The sequence below is a fragment of the Leptosomus discolor genome, chromosome 17 (assembly GCF_034619465.1).
Source record: "Leptosomus discolor isolate bLepDis1 chromosome 17, bLepDis1.hap2, whole genome shotgun sequence".
Lineage (NCBI taxonomy): Eukaryota > Metazoa > Chordata > Aves > Leptosomiformes > Leptosomidae > Leptosomus > Leptosomus discolor.
This window is the reverse complement of record NC_141407.1, coordinates 1,857,177-1,880,614: the sequence shown is the minus strand read 5'-3', so window position 1 is coordinate 1,880,614 and position 23,438 is coordinate 1,857,177. Positions and strand designations below refer to the sequence as shown.

The 23,438-nt window shown below is 44.0% G+C and overlaps 1 protein-coding gene across 2 annotated transcripts; it reads right to left on the bottom strand.

Moving 5' to 3' along the window:
- RBL1 (RB transcriptional corepressor like 1) lies at window positions 1-23,438 on the bottom strand. Of its 2 annotated transcripts, none has more exons than XM_086474930.1 (22): window positions 23,301-23,438; window positions 23,032-23,165; window positions 21,803-22,003; window positions 20,304-20,368; window positions 20,082-20,210; window positions 19,802-19,962; window positions 19,015-19,064; window positions 17,047-17,233; window positions 15,406-15,572; window positions 12,658-12,770; window positions 12,000-12,103; window positions 11,308-11,445; window positions 9,716-9,880; window positions 9,408-9,543; window positions 7,560-7,826; window positions 6,464-6,642; window positions 4,594-4,770; window positions 3,344-3,415; window positions 3,070-3,154; window positions 1,232-1,398; window positions 622-786; window positions 1-365 (listed from the first exon to the last, which is right to left on the bottom strand). In XM_086474930.1, exons 1-22 carry the CDS (start codon window positions 23,436-23,438, stop codon window positions 195-197), a joined length of 3,171 nt encoding a protein of 1,056 aa, XP_086331056.1. In that variant the 3' UTR covers window positions 1-194. The 2 variants fall into 2 exon arrangements, with proteins under 2 accessions (XP_086331056.1, XP_086331057.1); XM_086474931.1 differs by having other exon boundaries at window positions 6,464-6,588.

Below are 23,438 nucleotides of genomic sequence, written 5' to 3'. Positions count from 1 at the left end.
GAATGAAGATCGTCACCACCTCTCATCCTCTGGTGTTTACTACTTAACCCTTGCTTTTTTCATCCTGTGGAAGTCACGTAAAAGTTTAATGTCAAAGAAACTTGGCAGTTATCTCTATACAAAAGCAAAAAATAAATAGCACAACAGCTGTATCCAACTCCATAGCTTTTAGATCCCACAGAAGACAAGCATTTTTAGTGATTTGCTCTTTCAGTGACAACATCCTGGAGACGTTTAAGAAGAACATCATCATTTTCCTGGCAGAGGCGCTTCGTAGGGGATTCAGTGTCACTATCAATTGTTATTGCTCGCTTCTTACTCCTGTGTTCACCTTGTTTTATCATATTGTTGATGTCCTTCAAACTCTGCGATCAAGATAAAAAAATCATGAGTTACTACGACTCCATTTCAAATTTGCTCTGGTTTTCAATCACCTGAGAACAAAGAGTCATTCTGAACCTCTTTGTTGAGCGAGCAAGGGATTCTACAGAAAGAATTCTACCTTTCACCACAACCTGAGAGACTAGTTCAATGAAACCTCTCCGCATTAGAAGACATCCTAATTAGGAAATTAATTAAGCTTCTCTTAAATTGGCCCCTTTCAACCTTTTTGCTTTCTACCTTGGAAGGGCTCCCACTAAATTTGTACAGGAGGGCAGTTTGAGGTGTCAAGCAGGCACCGTTCTTGTGAGGCGAAACATAAACAGAGTGCTGTTGAGAGATCCGTCGAGGAGACACTGGCTGCTGCTTAATGTTGGGGAATGGAGACAAGGGAGGGGCTTCCATCTGCAAGAGAGGACAAATTTAGATAGGAGCTGAATCAGAAGATATTTAAGAGCAGTAGTTTCACAGAAGGAAAGATTAATACACTTCCAGGTCTTCTTCGGAAGATTCTATCCCATAATAGTTAAGCAACAGATCAAGTATCCACCAAACAACAGAATAAATTTGTTTTCCAGATGCGTTACAGAGGCGCTCCACAGCATTTGAGCAAATGGGTATCGCATCAATGTAAAGCAGCTGAGGCCAGGGTCGTAACTGAACTGCATCTGCGTTTGTCCTCCCGAAAGGCCGTTCAAGCAAGTTCTCACCATCACCTCCAGCTGTTGCACTGCTGTAGCCACACCAGGTGAGTAACGTAACAAAACTACTGACACATGTTTAACTGTCAGGAAAAATGACTCTGTGTCCAATTATTAGACAGAGCTAAACTACAAAATGCTTTACTTACTACATGATCTTGGTTTGTGATATCGTACTTCAGTGCAAACGATTTTACTCTTTCCACGTAGACTGCGTTGTAGAATTTAATGAGATCTCCTCTCTCCTCTGTTCCTGACTCACTGGAGTTCTCTGCCGCAGATCGTCCCGGGCAACTGCCAGTTTTCACGGATGAGTCTAACAGTAAGAGAGCGCTTCAGATTTCAGAAACATAGCATCAGCAAACGGGGCGCTCCAGATGCAGACTTACAATATCCAACTGACAAGAACTCGTCCATAAATTGACTAGTTAATGAGATGAACTAAAGAAATGTGCTTCAGACAGGAGCAGGGTGGTTATGAACATCAGGAGGAGCTACAAATCGCTGCCAGCAGGCTAGTGGATTATGGCTAAAGAGGCCAACAGAGATCTTTATTCCAAACTTGGAAATAGCTGTAGCAAAAAAATGTAGCGCAACTGACCCCTTCTCCCATGCTTATTTTGGGGAGTGATACAAAGCTGTTTGTTGCTCTTAAAACTAAGTTTTGTGCAGTCTGACGACTCCCAGTTTTTAGCTTCTGCGAAACTCTCTAGTGATCAGCTGGCAAAGAACAGCTTTGTACTCATGTCCGCTGCAAGGAAGGCACAACACCGCTTGTCCAGGCGTGTTACAAAATGGCTGTTCAGGGGAAAGAGCTGCAGCCATACAGCAAGTACATTTCTGTCAGCGGTCTCTCTCCCCTGATTAAGCCAGACCACTACTGAATGCAGCCTTCTATGTTCCATCCCCCACACTGCTCACTGCCAAGCAAAGCAGGGCAACACAGAATAAAGCCTCTTGCAAGCGGTGCCCTGAGAGACGAACATCAAAAACTTCAGCTGATATCCCTAAGTGTGACTCCTTAGAGCACCTGCCTTGTGTCACAAAAGCGTACGTTGCTCTCAAAAGAGCGGGAGTTAATAAGAGCTCAAGGAGACATGACTATTAACCAAAGAAAAAGTTTGGCAGGAAACTGGAGAACTTTGTAACCAAGTACATTTGTTTGACCAAAGCCCGGAGCCCAGTGCCACTTCAGATGCTCTGAGACATCCGAGGATTGTGGAGCTACGGGACAGGATGCTGAACCTACACGAGAGCAGCACTTTCCTGGACCCTAGTGGAATCCTCAGCGGGCATTTAAAAAACGGCTCTAATACTCGTTCAAGCAGTTGAATTCCACCCACAGTGGGGATTTACCACATAGAAGAGTCTTCTAAATTTCTGCGGGTGTCCTGGCTGCAGATCTGCCCTGCTCACGGGTTCACACCTGGGCTTGTGATCTCTCAGCTTCCTGACACGTCATGGCACAATTCTTATGCTTTTCTCAAATACTTATCCCTTTTCTCCTGCAGCCCAGAGCAAAGAAAATATCAACTATTTAAAAAAACCCTGAATATAAGAAAATGGCGGTTTTGGAAAGTCACCATTTTTGTTTTCTGAAATAAGTTCTCTCTATTTAGGCCTTCAGGACAGGTGATATCACAAAAAACACCCGTCATAATATTCCAGGTCCTGGTCATCTTTCTTTGTTAATCAGTGCTGCTGTCCAAGAACTACTACAATACCACTGACGCACTAAGGAAACAAGTCAACCTTGAGCAACCAAGTTTAAGGAAACATTTTTTCCAACTAGGAAGCCTATTTTCCATACCCAACGCACAGGAGGGTTACTGAGAACACAGTTTGGTTTTTAACAATACATTTATTTCTCCCTAATATATTTAAAACTGTAAAACTTGCTTCACTTCTCCTTATTACTTGGCAGTTCAGCTCTTTAAAAGCCCACAAGTACCTTTTCAAAACCAGCAGATTACTTCGCTGTACCTACCTTCTGTCATCTCCACATCTTGGCTCGCATTTTTGTCCAACAGGACATCGGCAGAATTATTTCTCAACAAGACGCTCCTATAAACCTACAGGACACCGGGGAAAAACACTCCTGTCAAGGAAAACAAGGAACTCGGAAGACTAGATGAAATCTATCTGAATAAGAATGAATGTAACACTGAAGAGGATTTGACTTTTCCCTTATCAGCATAAACACTTGACAAACCACCTCCCTCTGAGATTGACAGAAGGGAAAGGCAATGCTGTTTACTCACGTGGCTGTTTGCTTGGGGCTGGTTTCTGTAGCTTTTCATTATGTCCTGAAATGTCCTTTCCTCTTTGGTTACCTGGAAGAGAAAAGGTTATTAAGACCAAGGGAAAGCAGCAAGGTTGGGCTGCTCAGGTCCAGTCTACTCAATCAGCTTCCCTTTATACAGCTTTCGCGTATTAGTACGCACACATAATTTTAAAATTTAGTTCTGGTGATGCAAATACGTAAACCCAAGCATTTTTCCTGTTCAGGGACTCCTTGTTTCTTAGCTGCTAAAGCCTTTTATTGCTTATGATGCTTAGGAATTATTCCAACATTTCTTCTAGTGACACTGAAAATTAAAAGAGGGAATTATTAAGTCAAAAATGTATTTGTAAATTTGAAAAATGGACTCCTTAACTTTTCTAAACAGAAAGTGAGAAAATCCTGAACAAAACACTAGACAGGCATACACACAGATGCACTTTCAGCTTACTTTTGTACTTCCAAATGGATCATTTGTTAAAGGACTTCGTATTTCAGTCATGCCTCTGTAATTTTAATAGCAGATGAGCAACAATTTTTGTAGGAGGAGCCAGGACAGAATGTATCAGCATTTCTGGCTAAATTGCCAGGTCTCATACTGCACTGGTGGCAGCACTCAAACTGCACTTAAAAAAACCACCCAAACAAAACAACTGACAAACGACATGATAAACCACAGAGCACTGACTATTCAGTGGTTGTGCTTTTCTCTAGCTATCAGTATCGATGTCAAGCGAGCCGAAGCTACACTGCAGTTAAGAGTGCAGGTCGTCACACTTTGAACATCAGTTTCCTTCCACAGACAGTGCTCCTCTTCATCTTCCTCCAGAGGAAAATGTAATCCACCCGCAGTGTTCCAGAGGGGCCTGGGCTTAGTTTCACTTCCCTGAATTTGTGTCTGAAACAGACCTGATGGCCATTGTAACCACCAGCTCTCGAGTTTGAGTCAAATCAACATTCCAGTTTCATAACGCAACTTAACACCTTAAATGCTGGCAAATTGAGTAAAGAACGAAGAAGCACAAGTAACAGGCAACCAGCTCAATTCCTCAGCCTGAATCTTCAAAAGCAAAGAGTATTTTCGTGGAACAGAAACTTTCCACCCATACATAAGGATGTGAGCTCCCACAGATTTTCACCCCTCTGTGTAATGGTGTTTGGAGTTCAGATACACAATTTACATCTTCCATTGACATAAAATGCCCTGATTTTCTTAAAACTCCACATTACCTTTGCCATGATATAAAAGGCACAGAGGAGAAGCTGGTCCAGATGTCTGTCCTTCATTAGATCAGCACAATGAACCAACGTGAATTCAAAGCACGTCCATATCTTCCTGCGCAGGTCATTGGAAACATCCAGTTTTAAGCACAGATCACGCAGGCGCACACTTGCCAGATGATAAACCTGGAAGAGACACCCAGTGAAGAGTCAAGCCAAGAGGGCTTAACCTAGGCTGCAAACATGGAAGTCCTCCAAGTGGAGCTGTTCTATATTTGCTTAGCTCTATTCTGAGAGGAACTACTCACTATTTGAATAGTTTGCTTCTGCAAAATCTCCCCCTCCTCTGCCCGAGACAATTTCTTCAAAGGCTAAGCTGTCCACTCTGTTCACATGTTGGGTCTCTACTGCTTATGGGAAAACCACTTAAAAACATTCTGACTGTAGCTTCTGTACCGTATCACTCGCTCACTGTAACGGAACGCGTCCAACAAGCACAAAGAAGGGACATACGTTAAGTATGATCAAGTATCATCTTCAATTAGCAAGACGATGTTTTTTTTTTTCGTTTTGATTACCAAAAATGTGTCTCAAAACCTGAAATAACCACCAAGAGCAGCATTAGCCTTCTTCCATTTATTTCAGAAGTTCTCACTTCATGGATAGTAACTGGGCACGTTGTTTATGCTAGGAAGCAGAAAGTTAATTTCATTTTCACTTGCTCTACTGAACAGGAACAAGAAAGGAAAGTAGGGAGAGGCAATCATTTTGAATATGAGAATCACTGTAAACAGGTCAAAATTTAAAGACAAATGTAAGTGAAGATCCTGCATAATGAAGAGGAACATGTTACCTACCACATGGTTTGTCAAACACATGGCTACAGCTGAGGTATTCCCCACCTGAGAGTAAAGCTTCCAAAATGCAGTCTGAGCTCATGCCTGGCAGCTGGCTAATCAATTCCTAATCCAGCCTCAGACAGAGACAACAAGACTATCAAAATTAAAGAGCCAATAGTTCAGACACAGGATGTGGCTTACAGGTGTTTCTAGGAATTAGTTTCTGTATTAAGATCTGCCTTAAAGATTGTTCCTTGTAGAATTCTCCAGGTTTACAATTACAGACACCCTAAAAGGGGGAAACCTCTGAAAACAACTTCTCTAGTAAGAAAAAAAAACAACAGCAAAAAAGTCTAATATTTTTGAGAGATTAATTTAGGCACATATTCTTTGCAGACAGCTAGGCAAGTTACCGCAAGTTTGCCTCCTCCAAAGACCCCTCTCTCACTCCACATTGGAAATGAAAAGACAGCTAAAACCAAGTAATTTGAAGTTTCTCTGACGCACACCCAGTTCTTAACTTACCCCTTAAGTCCTTCATTATTTCAAGAAGTTCTAGATAGCATGCTATTCACCGCTGCTTTGAGGCCCCAAACCAGCAAGATCAGCACTACTGGGCAGACCTCAGCAAACTGCAGACAAGAATCTCCAGATGCAGGATCCGAAACAGCGCAGTTTTGAACAAGCAAGACTCAGGAGAATAATCTCATTTCTGATATGTCTAAACCTTGCGGATGTAAGTAGTAGTAAAAATAGACAAGAGAAGCAAAAGCTACCAGTATTTCTTAGGTAGTTATTTAGAGAAGCTGCTAATTAAAATAAAAAACGCCATGAAACATCTCATGGGGAGGGGAAGGCGGAAAACTGGATTCTCTGCAACACTTGACATCTTTTCCCTTCTCCTGCCAGGTACACAAGAAGTGCTCATGCCAGAGGAAAGGTACGTGAAGACTGAAAGGCAATGACACCTGCCCAAGGAGGCAAGTTCCAGCACAGCCACCAACAGAAGTGGAGCAAGACTTCCTAACAAAGACACTGACCTTTCTGTAAAATAGTGCCAAGGATCCAGTTTTCTTGGGTTTGCTTGCTGATGACAGATGCACTTCTTGAGCTTGATTTGCCTGAGGGTGGCAGGGAGCCTGAGCCTCCATTTTACATGGCTGACCTAAAGTCATCGAAATGGGAATCAGTGTGATCCCACCCATTTCATTGGCAATACCTGCAGAGGATATACACATCCAGAAATAAACCGTTTGGTCTCCTCATGCTGCAGAGTTAAACTGCAAATCAGAAATTCATTCACAAACATTTCACACTAAAGACATCTCATCCTTCTGTACGGGATGCTAAAAAGACTCTGTCCCTCAGCCTTCAGAAATGATTAAAAATTACATTTCTAGTAATGCTTCAAGGAAGAACATGAATGTGAACGATCATTTCTAAAACTATCTGAAAGTACAAAGTTTACAAGGAATCACAATTTCTGTGGTCAGTGTTCCACTCCTTTGGGGGAGGTGGGCATTTCCTTTATTTTTTTTTCTGTATTCCTCTACAAACCTGACAGCACATCATATACAGTCCTCAGTAGTTTCCTCTGCAAATTCTCTTGCTGAAAATCTCCTTAAACATGAAAAGTGGAGATTTTTTCTTTTCACCTTTACCTGCAGACCCAGTTTTTAAATTAAAAAAGGCATTTCTCATGTATCATTTTCAGAAATATTCAAGCATCACCTAACTTAAAAAAAAAATCCCCCGGTATTTTGCTAACGTTAATACATAGCCCTTGTCCAGAAATCCAGAGCCTTTTAAGATTACAACAGACTAAAGCTAAGACAAACAGCAGTAAATCATTATTGGAGCCGAGAACCAAAGCATTGCTTAGTCTGTGGCGAGGGGTAATCGGAAGAAGCCAGAACTCCACAACTTTGTTTCCAAGGAGGAATCCTCAGGATGCTTGTCAGGTCTCAGATGTCTCCAGAGAGGTCAGTATAAATTTAAGGGTTTTTTTGATAAAGTGCTACAAGTTCTTTTAAAAAAAGAAAAAGTGATTCACATTCAAGATGCATGGTTGGTCTAAGCAGATCTTAAGAGCAAACAAAACATCTAGTAGAGAAGAAAAATGGGCAGAATCCGTACCGTGCAGTGGGATAGTAACCTTCTGTCCCGCCTTTCCCGGCACTGCAGCTGTTGTCACGGTCAGTACCGTTTGGCCAGGAGAAACTGACACATTGTCAGCAGCAATGCTTGACGCTGGTGCGATTGTCAACTTGGTTCCTTCCGTTAAAATTTTTTCCATCTGTATTTCTTTGGGACTGTCATCTCCAAAGAGCCTTCTCTTCGCACTTCCAGCAGCAGGAGAACTGTAGCGCTCGTGAACGGAGATCGGTGACAAGGGCTGCACGTCTAGTATGGGAAGGAGAGGAAAAAACCCAATGCCTTCAGAGGAGCAGCTTAACAGGATTGCTTCTCCAGAGAAGGGGAAAAGGCCAACCTTCAAACCACAAAACCAGAGCACAAGAAATCACTCCTAGTTAAGAGCCAATCTCACAGTTCACTGCTCCTAGGGGACATGATCAGGGCCTACAGTCAAACTGTCACCTTTTATTTTGTAGTCACCCCAGACAGCTCATTTCACGACCAGGTACCACACAGAAGACAAGAGCAACCAAGCTAATTTGCAGAGACCAAGGCACACACAGGATTACAGATACTCCAGTCTGCTTAGCAGATCAGCAGTATCTGCAAGTGCTACTCCTCTGAACACATTCCCTGGACGTGCAGCCTTCTGTATGTTTGGGCTTTTAAACTCTCTCTAAACGCATCTCAGCCAGAAGCCTCCATCCTCATCCACCCCCAGTTCCTCTCAGGCTTTTCTGTTGCTTTCAAACATTTGCTCTACAGTAAGACTGAAGTACACAACACTAATTTACAGGTTTCTATTCCTGTGGCTTTTTGCATTTCTGCTGAAGTCTGCTACCCACTTGCGAGGACACCAGTGACACCAGTTTCCTATTTTCCACAAAGCAGAAACCTTCTGGGTAACTGGCCAGGTAAGACTGATTGGAGATCTCCTAACTCTGCCAGGATGGTTGTCTTGGTACCTGGGGCAAATAAACATTCCCAATCCCACCATTTTCCATTTGAAGTTAGGAGGAGCGTTCGGTACCAGATTCTCATACACAACAGTCTCACACAGCCCTACCCATGTACAACACACCACCTCTGAGTTGCTTTCCCTTCCATCAAACAGCCCACTAACATCTACAGCAACTGCTTATTCATCTCTTTCCTAATGAGCATTTAAAAACCAGTCCTATAACACAATTTGCCGCACAAACACAAAAGGTCCATAATGCCCCAGCAAGAACCTATGGACTATTGCTCTGGAGACAAAAGCAGCAATTCCTAACTAGGGAAGTACAAAAAAAAAGCAACAGCAGTGCTGCCACTGCCTCTTCACCCTCACTGTCAAGAGAGAGTTCTGTGTGATACCTAGAAATCTGCAAAGAGCATGGCAGTTCTGCAGAGCAATGAATACTGCAAAGTATTGTGTTCCCCTCCTGCAAAATAAAGCTCTGTAGGAAGGAGAAGTAAATGCAGCTCTGCCACTCCATTTAAAAAGAAGTCACCTAAAACCCAAACTCACTGGGAACAGGAAAAAGAAAAAACTACACCTGGAAAAATCTGAACAACAAAGGACAATCAGCTATCAGAAGCCCTTCCACCCGACAGCAAGGTAACTCTTGCATCAGAACAGCAGCAAAGCCTGCTCCAGCTCAGAAGGGAGGCATTGTCACTACACCTGCTGCCGGGAAGACACAGCAGTGGTTTGTTTGACCAGATGCATCCAGACTTCCCCTCGGTAAAATAAGGGGCTTCATAATTCTGAATGCTTAATTCAGATTCAAGATTGCTTTTTGCAATTATAAAGAAGTCTAAACCCCCTCTTCCCAAATTCAAATCATACAGAAACCTTGAACATACCCCGTCTTAAGCTCCCACCAAGATCTGTCCGAACCTCCTTTACTCGAGGATGAATTATAGGAGATATTGGCATCATCGGCAAATGCCCAAGCCCGCTTCCTCCATTGCTTGCTTCGAAATTACTGGGAAATATTACCTGAGAAATCAGAAATGTCAGTGTAAGACAACAAACAGATTTCCTTTCTTTGTGCCAATCTATTAATAGAAGTTTTTCTGCAGCAATTGTCTCACTTGAACGGTTTTCTGTATAAAACAACAGTAAGAAAAAGAATGTGAATTTCCTAGTAAAAGGAAAACGGGTAACGTACTTCTTCACAGGTTGGGACCTTGTTTTCCGAGGCCTGGAGGGCATTCCAGAGTGCAGAGTCCCGAGTCCAGGCGAGACTCTCGAGGATCTGTTCCTCAATGCTGTTGAGGTGCTTCACCATGTCTCTGGAAAGTCCTTCCTCAGACCGAATCAGTACTTCGATTACCTAATGGTAACAAGACACACGCACAAAAGCAAATTCTGATCGCTCCTGCTTAACACCATCCAATCATTACTTGTTTCAGGATCCTGTTCGAAACCTCTCTTCACCACAGAATGCTCCAGCCTCCTCCTCGCATCTTAATCTTTCTGATCCCTTTTTTTTTTTTTTCCCCACTCTCCCTTTCCCAAAGGCAATCCGGGAGCTGGAGAATGGAGAGCACATGGCCCATCAATGCAGGACAACCCACGCCCAGGGTGTTTTTAAGGCGCCCTCCCAGCACCACCTCGCAGGTACAGACTGATAGCACTAAGCAGTGGCAGAGCTCACCCAGGCCGTGTGGCACACAGAGGGGGACACAAGCAGGCACACCTGCTCAGGCTGGGCACATGAGAACCCCAGCATTTAAGCTGTCCTTCCTTTCAAACAAGCGGCCCGGAACGAGAAGGGTTGAATGCCACTGGTTTAGAGTTTCATTTCAGAAAAGGTTAGAACCCTCAACAGGTACAAACTGAGCTCGAAAAGAGTGGAAAGGGCCCTTGAAATACCGTACTCCACCACTATGCTCCAAGGCAAGATCCACTTTATTTACGGTATTTCTGAGAGAGGAACATTCAGCCTGTTTTTTCTAAAGCTCCAGAGATGGAAATGCCATAAGACTTCCCCAGAGAACTTACTGATGTATTTACTTACTGATACTACAGAAACTAAGCACCCAAAGAGCAAAGTTACAAATAGCACAAGTGGAACAATAAATATGGGTGCTCTCGTGTGAAGTCTTTGTGATGGCAACTTTTTTCAAGTAAGATTGCTGCAAGAATTACACCAAATAGCAAAGAAAATTCAAATCAAACATAATCACGTTCCACAAAGCTGGGTCTGCACCAGTGCATCTGGCATGGACGCAGGTCACCAACAGCCACAGCAATACCAACAGATTTATTCCTGTTCCCCACTGCCCTACATCTGAGGATTAAAGGAGGAAGGACAGAACCTACAACAGCTTTCAGATGTTTCGGTTGTTATCTTCTAAACAGAATTACTTCTGATCTACTCAGGACTAACCACAGTAAGCTGTTATAACAGCAGTAATAACAGGAGGCATATGGATAGATGACAATATATGCTTGAATGCTTTAGTCTACCAAAAGCGTACATATATTAAGAATTAAAAGCTGGGATCAACAGCACGTTACAGTCAAGTATCATTTACAAAATCGTTTTCTTGCTTTAAATTTCGGCTTGAACTCCAGCATTACACATTCCAGGCAATACATTTAAGGACAATCAGAATTTAGAACAGGCATCCTACACATTAGCATCAGTTGTTCTACTTGATCATCAAGGAAGGAAGTGTATCCTCCTCCAAGACTGTCAATCCACTAACATGCCATTTTGAATACAGATCCAGTCCTAAGACAGCATTTATTTACCTTATAGAAATAGAATGGCCTGAGGTCAAGAACTTCAATGATCCAGGGAAAGGTACGAGGCGAGCTGTATGCGAAAAGCACGATCTCCAAGCAGCACGCCATGAGTGAGCGGTGAAAGACATCTTGTTCCAAGAGAGCCTGAAGAGATTACAGAAAATGTCAGTGATCTGAGGGGCTTAGAGGAAGCCAAAGTTTGAACTTTGTGGCACTAACACTACATAGCTTATTGCTGCAGAGAAGAGCTGCTGCTTTTTTTCTGGCTTCCACAGCTGCCTCTCTTTACAAGGAAGTCCAGAATGGTAAAGACCAGAAGCAGACTAACAGCGCCAAAACTGTTTCATTTTTCACACTATGGCCAAATGGATCGGCCTCCTTATTGTGAATCACAAAGCAGAGCAAAGGCATTGCTGTCTAACGTGAAGTATTGATATCGTTAATTTGATAAAGAATAGAAGTTATCTGTCCATAAAGCTGTGATTCTAGAAGGCAGCACAAATGGTTTGTTATGCCAGAATTATATCATTTCTAATAGCAATAAAATCTACATTTAGGCACCTCCCACATATTTCACCTTTTTTAATATTAACAATACAGACAGACTTTACTGCAGGCTGCTCTTTCTGGAACTATCTGAAGATAACCCCCTAGGGAGGGTTACGGAAAGTGTTCTCTTTTGCCAGTTCTTTACTTACAGTCAGGTCCTTCCCATGTAGTCTTCGTGTTTCTTGCACCATTATCGTCTCCAAGATCTTATAGTACAAGATCTCTGCCAGTTTTAATCTGTTTATAGCAAAATCTGAAATTTAAAACCAGAGATGAAGCCCAAAGTTGTTCGCACAAATGGTCTTAAGACTAAATTGACCAGTACTTGTCCTTCTCTAAGAAAACAGTGCGTGTGTGTATGTATAGACTCTGCAAATCAAACAAGCATGTTCAGAAACCCACTAGGCACAAGAACAGCACAAAATTCTGGAGAAGTCTGAAAGGATTACGTATTTTGATATTCCTAGTGATGTAATTTTGCAGACAGTTGCAATAATAATTTTCCTATTTGTATTTTGTTTCCTTTAAATTTTAAATCTCAGAAGAATGCAAGTTTACAGTTTTTGTGAAGAGCTGCTATAGTCTCAATGCTCCCTCTGTTACCCTGTTTTGAACTGCAGCCTTGGTTTTACTCCGTAATAAAGTTCTACCCTTTACAGTGCTCTGTTTGACACAAAGTTTTCTGCTTGGCTACGTTCTGGGTTAAAAACAGCTCCACTGTATTAACTACTCAGGCAATAGCATGTGTATGCATTTCAGGTGCCCTGGTTTAACCCCGTGAAACCTCCCGCGTGCTTCAGGCCGTACCTATATGAGATCCTGGCTGCTCATCTGTTGGCTGAGTGTAGCTGCGGCAGAACGTCTCACCGATCTCCTTCACTCTGCTCACAATGCTTTCCATAGGGCTGCGTGCACATGACCTGAAGCAGAAGGCAAAGGGAAAGCCTTGTTTGTATAAATAAATATCCAGCTTCAAAAACCCCTCAAAAACCAAACCAAAACACCACCACCCAAATAAGAAGCAGAGAAGCTCATTACACTGAGCTTTCCTCATCAGACAACAACCTGTATTACCACAGAGGACAGAGGGAAACATACAACATACAGAAATACTGTTTCCTTTTTTCCTTTCCTAGAGGAGCTGAGGCTACATTTTGGAACGAATGGGGGCAAAAGCAAGAGCTACAGTAGCACACTCAGGAGAAAAATACACCTGCTTGGAGCAAGGTAGTAGGAAGGATGCTACAACAAACAGGCAGCCAAACAAATCCATGAGACCACACCAAGCAGGCACGGTTCGAGGGAGTACAGGGAAGCTTTCAAAGTGAAGAGTCAGCATCTTTCCAAAACCACCTTATTTACTAGCAAGGCAGAGAGGAACTGATGAACTCCACACAGTCATACCACGAAAAAGGGCCAGAGAATCTCTCTGTCAGGAAATGCTCTTTCTGAACCCTTCCAGATTTTCCAGCAATTCTGTATTAGAAGCCAGTGGCTTGTGACTAGACACTACACTATTCTGAAAAGCCAACATAGAAATAAACTAAGGTTTAATTTAACAAAGCTTTCTGATTAGCTCCAATGTTACGTTTCCAAGGAATTTCAATTCCCAAGAGAAAATATTCAAAAGCATAGAATATTACCCAGTCGAAAACACAGTTCTGTTCTCATCAGACAGTAGATACGCTAGTGCTTGCTGAACCCATACCCAAGACAAGCAAAGTACTCCACACATTTCTTGTCAGAGGTTTACTCAGTTCTGTTCCCTGTTTCAGTAGTTACATCTCTCTTGCCAGACTGGTTTATTACTTGAACAAACACATTTTTTCATTAGATTGTAGACATATTAATGTTTTAATTGTGTAATATAAAGAATACCAAACATTCCTTAAAAAAAAAAATCAATCAAAGAAACATTCAAAGTAGAAATGCATCTTGCTGAGCATTTGTAAGCTTTTAAGAACAAGTGCTAGGAAAACTTTCAAAATTCATCTAAGTCCAGAGATGAGAATGAAAAGTATTTTTCACCTATTTACGAAGGTTGCTTCAAAAAACCATTACTTTCACACTTCAAATATTACGTGCTAATACTAAATGTCCATTCTCATTAATAAAAACGTATCTGGAGACCTTACACCATAATAGAGCCCGGCCTTAATTTGCATGGATGTTAGGCAAACACCCAACAGCTTTACAGGTATTTAATAGTAAATTATTGCTTTTTATGAGCTATGGAGCAACACTAATCTACCTTTTACTGATAAACTATTTTGTTCATACTCATCTGCTTATGGACCAACATTTTCACGTGCATTTCACCACAGCCAGCATCCAGTCCTGTGTCCAGGAGCCAGAAATACAGGTTGATGTATGTAACTGGGACTCTGGCCGAGAAACGGTGATCATGAAAGACTGGGGTGGTGTTCAGTAGTCACTTACTGCGATTTCCCAGTATCACACAGAAGCTGCAAAGGCTGAGTGACACACTCTTGACTGGGACTGCTCTAACTCCTGCTGGGACATCTGCCCTAGGACAGACAGTGTGGCTCAAGGAAGAAACCGGGACGCTGAAGCACGCTCAGGGAACGGCCAGGGAACAACTACAGAAGTGGAAAACGTGGCTGCTGCTATACTAGAGACCAGCATCAACCTTTAGGGTCACGGCTAGGCTTGTATGTGTGATACAAAGGGAGATTAAGATACCCTGAAGTAGGATGCAGGAGAAATGGGAAGCCTTTAAGCTGCTTTTAGTCTTTCCTTCCCAGCTCTTTAAGGCAAAGATCGAAGCTTTTTGACTTCAACATTTCCCTCCTCCCCCAAAACCTCTGCCAACAGAGTTACCTTATCTTTTCATCGAGCCATATTTGTTTAAAATTAAAAAAACCCACCAAACAAAAAAGTATTTGGCTTTCAAGCAGACAAACAGCTAAATTAATATTAGCAAAAACTGAAGCTACATTAATACAACGGTGGTGACAAGTTGGGGGTGGTATGTTCAGCTAGCCTTCTCCAGAAGATGAGATCATCTAGAAAACAGAAGATCTTTCAACTAGAAATTGTGGGGGGTTCTCAGCTGGACTGAGGCCCCTGAACAGGATGGCTTCGACCTTGGGAGGATTCCGGTCTACCCGTGAGAGAACAGACAGGAGTAAGAAGAGTTGCAGCTGCAAGATAAGCAAGTCCTGAGAAAGTGTCGACTACAAGACAAGGCATGCATGTCTTTTTGGCAGAAGGGATGAGTTATAATGAACTGTACAAATAACAAATCATGAAATTGTATAACAATTCTGAACCAATTAGAAAGAGACACCTCTGAAAAAGCTAAGGGGAAAGAGAGTATAAATGAACAGGCAATAAAGGCTTTTGTGCTACGAGGCTTTCAAAAAGATTTGTTGTCTTTCACTTTGTCCGTCTCAACTGCGACAAGAAATAATAAAAACAGACAAAAATACTCTGCACCAAACAAAACCAGTCGAATTTGAGCAAGACAGCAGTCACAAGCATGAAGAGATGAGCTTCCACTTGTAGGAGAGCAGCTGGAGTGGATGTACTTACTCAAAAATAGTTGTAAGTTGTTCACTCGGTGCATTTTTCAATCCAGCCACGATGTTCTGCAACCGGCTCACGCTTTGTGTCGCTGAAGCAACAGGAGTGATGACAGCTTCCTTTTCTCGCAGGTATCTTCTCCCAGTCAGTGGAGTGGAAGGTGCAAATGACCTTTTCTGTCAGACAGAGAAAAACAATAAAATCAGTCTACAGAACTGTCTCAAAAACCTTTTCCATGAGCACCTCCTGCAAAATCACTCAGAAGATTAAAGTTAAAAAAAGATAAAAGATACCACTAGCATGCTACCTGAAGGCTGCCATCAAGCCTGCAACCTCAGAACCAATTAAAATTAGTTAAAAGTTCTCAGGGCTCCATAAATACAAAATAGAACAAATCTTCAGGCAGACTAAAATTAACTCAAAGGTTTTTTAAAAACAAAATCTGGAAAACGAGACTTTAAATCTTAAAGCCTGTAAATTTTTAAGCTTACTTGAACATTGAAAAATAGAAAACAAGAACAAGAAAGCAAATGCTTCCGTTCCCAGCCCCTGCCTGCACGCGCTGGGCGACAAGCGGTACACGGCAGAGCTGCCTGGGGGAGGGTGACAGAGTGTTCTGTGGGAAACACTGTCCCGGTGGACCTAGAGCCTCCCCTCAGCACCAAGCAGATGGAGCTGTGCCGACTGCACTTACCTGTTTGCACCCTGCTTTCTGGAAGCAATGCAATAAAGTGTTCGGTTTTGAATTACTAGATCAGACTACATTTTGAAGACACAAAGCAAATGATGAGGAACAGTTAAGCCCCAGCCCGTATGCATAAATAGCAATGACATCATTATTCCACTACGGAAACTGAGGTTCAAAACTGATAAACTCATTCAAAACCCCTGTCTTTAATTTGCCTGAATATGAAATACACTTCTATTTGGGAGAAAGAGGTAAGCGTATGATTCATTTACGCCAGCACTAGCATCTTGTAATAAGTATTCTTATTTTTCAATTAACATGTAAATCAAACATCGTGTGGTTCTTTCACACAGCCAGCACCACTTCTCCTTGTCCCAGTTTTAACAGTAATCGAGTGTTTTTCCACACGCCAACTTCGTTAAATACATCCTACGTTTTCAAACATAGTGAAACATTAACTCTCTTTATAGGCTACTGTTTGTAATGAAGAGTTAGACTTTGGTGGGTTTTATGTCTTGAATGTTATTTTCCACAGAATAGCATACAAGTTGACTTTTCCTGTCCTAAAAAAAGGAAGTATTGGGAAAACAAAGAAATGAATCCATCACAAAGGTTTAATGGCATTCTTAAGGGGTGTAAATGAAGTCTGAACAAAATTTGAAGACCTGTATGTTCAGGTCTTAACTACTTACTGATTTTTCTTGGACAAAACCAGACTACCCACATAAAAGTGCTCTCATTCTGTTTAAGGAACAGTCATTTACTAAATTCCACAGGATAGAAAACATCGCCATTTCTCCTTAGCAAGCCAGCATCCACCGAAGCCTGCAAATGGTACTCATCATCTTCCCCTTGGGAAGAAGTTTGAGAAATTCAAGGTCACCTCAGCATTCAAATAGCATACAAGGATGGAAAAACTTGAAGGAGCACTTCAAGCGAGATCAACACGTTCAGTGAATCACCTTTTCAAAGTGCTGCTGAAGATGACACTCCACGTGAGCTCTTGCTGCCGTTTTCCCTACTGGCACGTCTGCAGGAAATTTTCGAGGAGTGCCAATTTCCTCTTCAGCGTCAGCTCCCAGGAAAACTCGCTCATCAAAGTCGCCCACAGTCAGCACGTACTCTTCATACTCTTTGTTCAGTGCTTTGCTGAAAGAGAAGCCCGGGTTTGATATCAAAGGTTACACTGCTGAGGAAACAGAAAGGTGTCGGTGGAACCCCGGTACAAAGCCAAGACTGACAGGCGTGCCAAGCGTTCCGTGCTTGCAGCAGCAGCGCTGCCTGTAAACAACCTTCGCCACCCCAGGGAACCGTCCTGTGGCCGTCCCAGCCTGCCTTCCTACTCAAAACCTGCCCTGGTCCCTCGACCATCCGCTCCAGGGACCACTCTTCCCCCTATGTTACCACCAACACCTGGCTCTCAGTAAGAGGAGGAAAAAACAACTGTTTCCATGCCAGCCGCAATAATACAGTTTGGAAGTGCTCACCTGATGAGGGGTTAAATCTTGGCGCGCACAGAGCATGTGAACAGCAGTTGCACTAAACCAGCGACATTTGATTTCTACTTTTGCCGCTTCATTGCCCTGAATTTTCATAATGGTTCAGAGGAAGGGAAATTTAAGAGCTGGCTGCCTGGATTCAACTTCTGAAATCACCACTGACATATGATACCAAACTAATCTTTCCTTTGCTTTATTCCATCTAAGCCAACTGTAAAACAGGAGCGTTTAATCTCACAGAGGTGGCCAAGCTTTAAACTTACCCTTGGGAAACAGAATGAAGCTTCTGGATAAAAATCAAACTGCTCACGTCCCTAAACCCTGCCTGCCCGTTTTTCATGACACACGAACGCCATATGATACAGCTTTGGCCTGCAAAGCGTCTTCGCAATACAGGCTGGCTGCCACCTCAGCGTGCCTGTTACTGGAACTTAACGATGTATTTGTTATGCGAGTGGTTCGGTGATCCCATGGGAAACTTGACTGGATCACAGGTTCACCTTCGCCACGTCTTTTAGAGAAATGTCTATGAAAAGCTGGGACAAAGCAGCAGAGAGGCTGCCATGGCTCCTTCAGATGCTGAGTCACAAAAGAACAGAGGCTACTGTACCATTCCACATGACAGCATTACTATTATATTAATACTGGTATTATTATGATATAGTAATACTACTAATTTTTAATTAGAAATACTAACAAGTTCACAGCTTCAAATGGATCACAGCAACAATGTTTTCTATCCAAGTGTTATCTACATTGTTAAAACAATCGAGTTTTTGCCCAAAAGTCTCAAAGCAAATCAACAAGTTAAAAACTCACCTTGCAAAAACAAATTATTGGGTATTTTTGGAAAAAGCAAAAAACCCTTTAGGGGATCCAGAACAAAGCAGCTGCTGTTCACATTTTGCATTTAAATTAGCTTTCCAACATGAATTTAAAAAGCTTCGGAAGCAACTACACTTGCCTCCCACAGAAACACTGTGCCTCTTTTTTGTGGTTTTGCAATTGTGGCTTCTTTTTCTTTTGAGTACTTGTGTGGTATTCACAGATTTATACACTCCAGTAGAGACTGAGAAAGGAACCTAAAGCCTTCCCTACTTGGGTAGAGCATTCAAGGTGTGTACAGAAACACACCCATGACCTTCAGAGCTAAGGTTTTGGTTTGCACGGGGTTACTCAAAGGTTACAGTCGCCAGACAGTAACGCTGAGCAGCTGAAACCTGACATTAGGAAGAACCTCTGCAGCTGGCCCCCCCGACATTTGACACATCTCCCATCCAGAAAGCATTTCAGCCAGCTTCGATTGTCAAATAATTAAAAAACATTTGTTATAAGATAAAGGAACACGAAAACCAGAGATTTAGCATTCAAAGGCCTGTATTTTAGAAATGAAACCAAACCCCACGATTAGGAACATAAGCTGTAACTTACTTATTTTCTGCAAAGTTGCAAAGGTCCAACAGACATTCTCCTTTTAAGATCTAAGAATAAAAACCAGACATATCTTACATAAGAAAATCAAAACTGTTCCAACTCAAGCAGTGTGGGGGTATGATGGTTCTAGCCAAAAAGGAAATGAGATTTAGGAGCAGAACTGGACTTTCTTCTGCCTAGACCAAAGGACTACAATGCAATTAGCAAGACAAACAGATGAGGACAAAGCCCCATTCCATCTGAGCTCTAGATAAACTCACCCTTCAGAAACAGCACTAACGTCTGTGCCATGGGCGGGTTAGGGACTGACCTGATCAATGACTACACAGAAACTTCCACAGAGCTTGGAACAAATTTCAAGGATCACAACCAGACAGAACCATTAGTACACCTGCAGCCTCCGCCTCTTCCTCCCAAGGCATTTCGCTAAAGGCCAAGCCAAGCACAGCAGGACCCACGCTATGGTGACAGTGACCCCACAAAATCACTTCACAATGAGATCACTTTTTTGCCTGAAGACGACATTACTGTCCACGATTCTGGCTCACGCTGCCAAGAAAGGAAGCAAAGCTTCTCCACTGACATAAAAAGCCAAAGCACAGGGCACCTTACAGCACGCACCATTAAAAGTCTGCTCCTGCTAAAACACATACAAAGAAATCCTGACCCAGCCCGAGTTCATTTCCCTGTTAGGACACTTCCCTGGAGAGCCAGCAGGATTTAAATGGTCTCAAGATCATTCACCTGAGCACTACCATGCATTCTTAACGCTAGTAAGATGTACCTTCCTATCAAACAGCTTTGAAATGTACGGTTTAAAGTAGTGTTCCTTTATTCCTTTTGCTTCTACTAAAAGCCCATCATGCAGCTCACACAGCGTGGCAATGATGCAAGGAGGATCTTCAGAGGCTTTGATCTCTGTCGCATGGAAGTCTGCTGGCAAACCTGAGAACAAGGAGGGGGGGCACAGGGGAAGAAAAGAAGACAACCAACCTTCAACTTTGTCTAAAAAGAAACACGAGAGCAAAGTGTATTTGATTTTAAACACCCTGTCCCCACCATACCTTTAAACGACGGATTTACCAAATCTCTTCTATTTGGACACAAAAGGGCATTTGCAAAAATCAGGTCCAAGCAGCACAGAAGCAAATGATAGGAATTTACTAAATCATCTCCAATCATACGGAAATTACCTTTAAGAGACAGCATATCACGTCAAGCAACACAAGCAAAGGTCATATCGCAGAATGTACACAACCCATGCAGCTGAAGAAGAGCCAGCCTACCCTTGGTGTACACAAAGAGCGTCCAGCAGAAGTTGAAGAGGTCTTTCACGCCGCACGGCACCCGTCTGTGAATGAGGAAGAGGGGGAGAAGTCAGTCTTCAGTCCCAGGAAGCTGAAGCTGGTTTTACAGCAAGAACTTCATTCCCTTTCCTTGCTCTACATCACCGTTGGAGCCGTGTCTACCATAAGCTCGCACCAAGGCACAACCTAAGCTACGTGGCCTTATTTCAGCCTCCACTAACCAAGAGCCTCCTGCCTTGCTCCACAGAGCGTTTTGCACAGCACCCCCCACCTCCTGACCCTTTTTTGAGGCTGCCTTTGGCCTGCAACCCTGGTCTTTTGCTGCTGTCACAACCCTGACAGAACCCTCCCATGGCCGCAGGCTGCAAGATGCCAAGGGCTATATAAATTCCAGTGCTGGTCTTTCCTAAATGTTTTACTGCAGTGTCAGTCATCCCTTCAAAATATGCCACTACAGCTTGTGTGACAGCTCTCCCGCTGAATCATGTTTGGAGCAGAGAATATCCAAAACCACGGAGCTGGAAGACCAGGGAAGATGTTCTTCACAACAGTCAACAGAGAAGCTAACGCTGCGGTTACCCAACGAACACTGCGCCAGCGAAGGAACGTCAGCAGAGCACACCTAAGAACTCCCAGTACGTGGTGATGCCCACAAAGCTACCTGCTGTCTGTGAAGAGCTGTAGCAGCACAAGTATCCTTTCTACCTGCAGACACGGAGCTAGGCTGGAGCCTTTTACCAGAACAATTATCCCCCTCACATCCAGAGGGCACAGGGGAGCTGGCAAAGCCACCTCACCCAGACCCAGCTCGGCTCCCTCACCATTAAGGTCCCACTCTGGCTGTACAGCTGTCACAGAGACGGCCATACGGTTGGCAGGAATCAGACGAGCTCCTTTAATTAAGGGAAAAGCTCTGCGTCTGTTTGTAAGACGGCAGCACCAGTTACTAAGTTTGTCACAAAAATGAGCCCATCGGCTGCAACTTCCCTCCATCTGCGTTTCACCGCCCACCGAGCCATCACTTCAAAAACCCAGTAAAACCTGGGGATCCTCGTGGATGCCATGCCGCTTCGGGCACGGGGTTCGTGTCACAACACCAACCGGCCCAGCCAGAACTTTGCCATGACAAAACATCCCCACGCTACTTACGTGACTTCTGCTGAACATTTTCAGTGCCAGTCTGGCTGCCTCTCAAGTTAACCCACCTCCCCGCACCCTCCCCATGGGCCACTTTCTGCAGGTCACAGTGAGCTGCGTCACCAGCCACAGGAGACAAAGCTCCGCTGACACGAGCGATGCCCCATCAAGATCAGGGATGTTTCGGTGTTCACTGCATTCAGAAGCAAGGCCACAAAGAGGTCCTATCACTTCAGAACTTTACTAACTTTTTGAAGTGCAAATAATGATCTTAATTTACACGAATCCATATCAGGTATAGCCCTTTCCAGGGAAAAAGTCACATTGACTCTCAAAAATACCTCTGTTTCCTGCTTCGCTGTGGTTTAGAAGTTTCTTCGTAAGGGTTTTGAAATATACCCAAAAATATTGGTTCAAACTTTTTGAAGATCACAGTTGACACTTCAAAATTTCTCTCCAGCCTCTCCACTCGCTCTCGGAACTCCTGTGGTAGATTTGACATGTCCATCCACTTCTTCATTTTGCTAAAAAACTGAATTAAACTTAAAAGAAAAAAAAGTCTGAAATAAGAAAATTGAATTAAACTTAAAAAAGAAAAGTCTGCTTTATTTTGAGCTCTAACTTCCTTTATTCCGAATTTTTTTAAAAGCCAAAACACAACATATTTACTCCTTAATGACTAATTTGATTAATACACAGGTTTACCACTTATTTTGCCAGACTCTCAAAGTGCATATATCGTAAGCTTTTTGTCTTTTATCACTTCGTTTTTTCTCCTTGACTCTCTTCAAGGCACAGGTGTGGAAACACCAGCTCTATTTACCAGCTGCCAGTATAGCTGTGTCAGACAGGGCACGGGTGGAAAGGAAAGAGCACAGCTCTGCATGTGTGGAGGGGGAGGCAGGAGAGGCACCAAAACCACCACAGGAATCTATGCCTATCGAAGCTACTGACACAAAGCCCCATTAATGGTAGAGGTAATTCTATGGACAAAGAACAGGTCCTTAAGTGGAACAAGAAACACTCTGAGTTCTGTCACCTGGGGTCAGAGCCATGGTGGCAAGCGGAGCTGCCTGCCAGAAAGCCCCCGCGGCCTAAACACGCCTGTGATGGTGCAGCTCTGTCCCCAGGACACCGCACCGCCGGCAGCGCTATGCCCAGCGCCTTGGCCCAAAGCCCGAGTCAGCCACGAGCCTTGCCCGGGTTGCCAACAGCACAGCAGAGCTCCTGTCTGTGTCTCGTTAACCAGAGCAAGAAGGAACGGGGCGTGGATGGAACAACTGCTGGTCTGATGCGGGTGGTTTTTTAAAAAGGCCTGAAGCTGAAAATTACATATTTGCATCTTATTTCCATTATTTGGAAGGAAGGATTAATTGCTTTTGAACTGTTACCTCGGGACACACGTTTCGCAGCGGGTACCGGCGGCAGCGGGTACCGGCGGCAGCGGGTACCGGCGGCAGCGGGTACCGGCGGCAGCGGGTACCGGCGGCAGCGGGTACCGGCGGCAGCGGGTACCGGCGGCGGGCAGTGGGCAACCAGCCCCGGCGAGGGGCGCCCCGGGAGAACTCACCTGAGCTTGGCGGAGCGCAGGATCCTGGTCAGCGACACGCCGTTCCCCTCCATCAGGCCGCTCCCCACGGTGGGCACCAGGCTCTTGCGGCAGGCGACGTAGAGGGCGCAGGCCAGCCAGTGCAGCGCCTCGCCCTACGGGGCACGGCGAGCGCCGAGCTGCTTTTACACTCGTCCCCGCGGCCCTCGCCCCGGCCCGCCCGCCGCCCCCGCCAGGGCCCGGCCCCGCCGCCCCTGAGAGGCCCGAGCGGCCGCCGCCCCGCCCCTCACCTCCAGGCTGTAGGTTCCCCGCAGCGCCGTGAAGTCCCGGAGCGCCTCGGCGGCGCTGGCCGCGTCCAGGTTCAGCTCCTGACAGAGCCGCTCGATGGCGGCGCCGGGCTCGGCGGGCAGCGGCTCCGGGCGGGACAT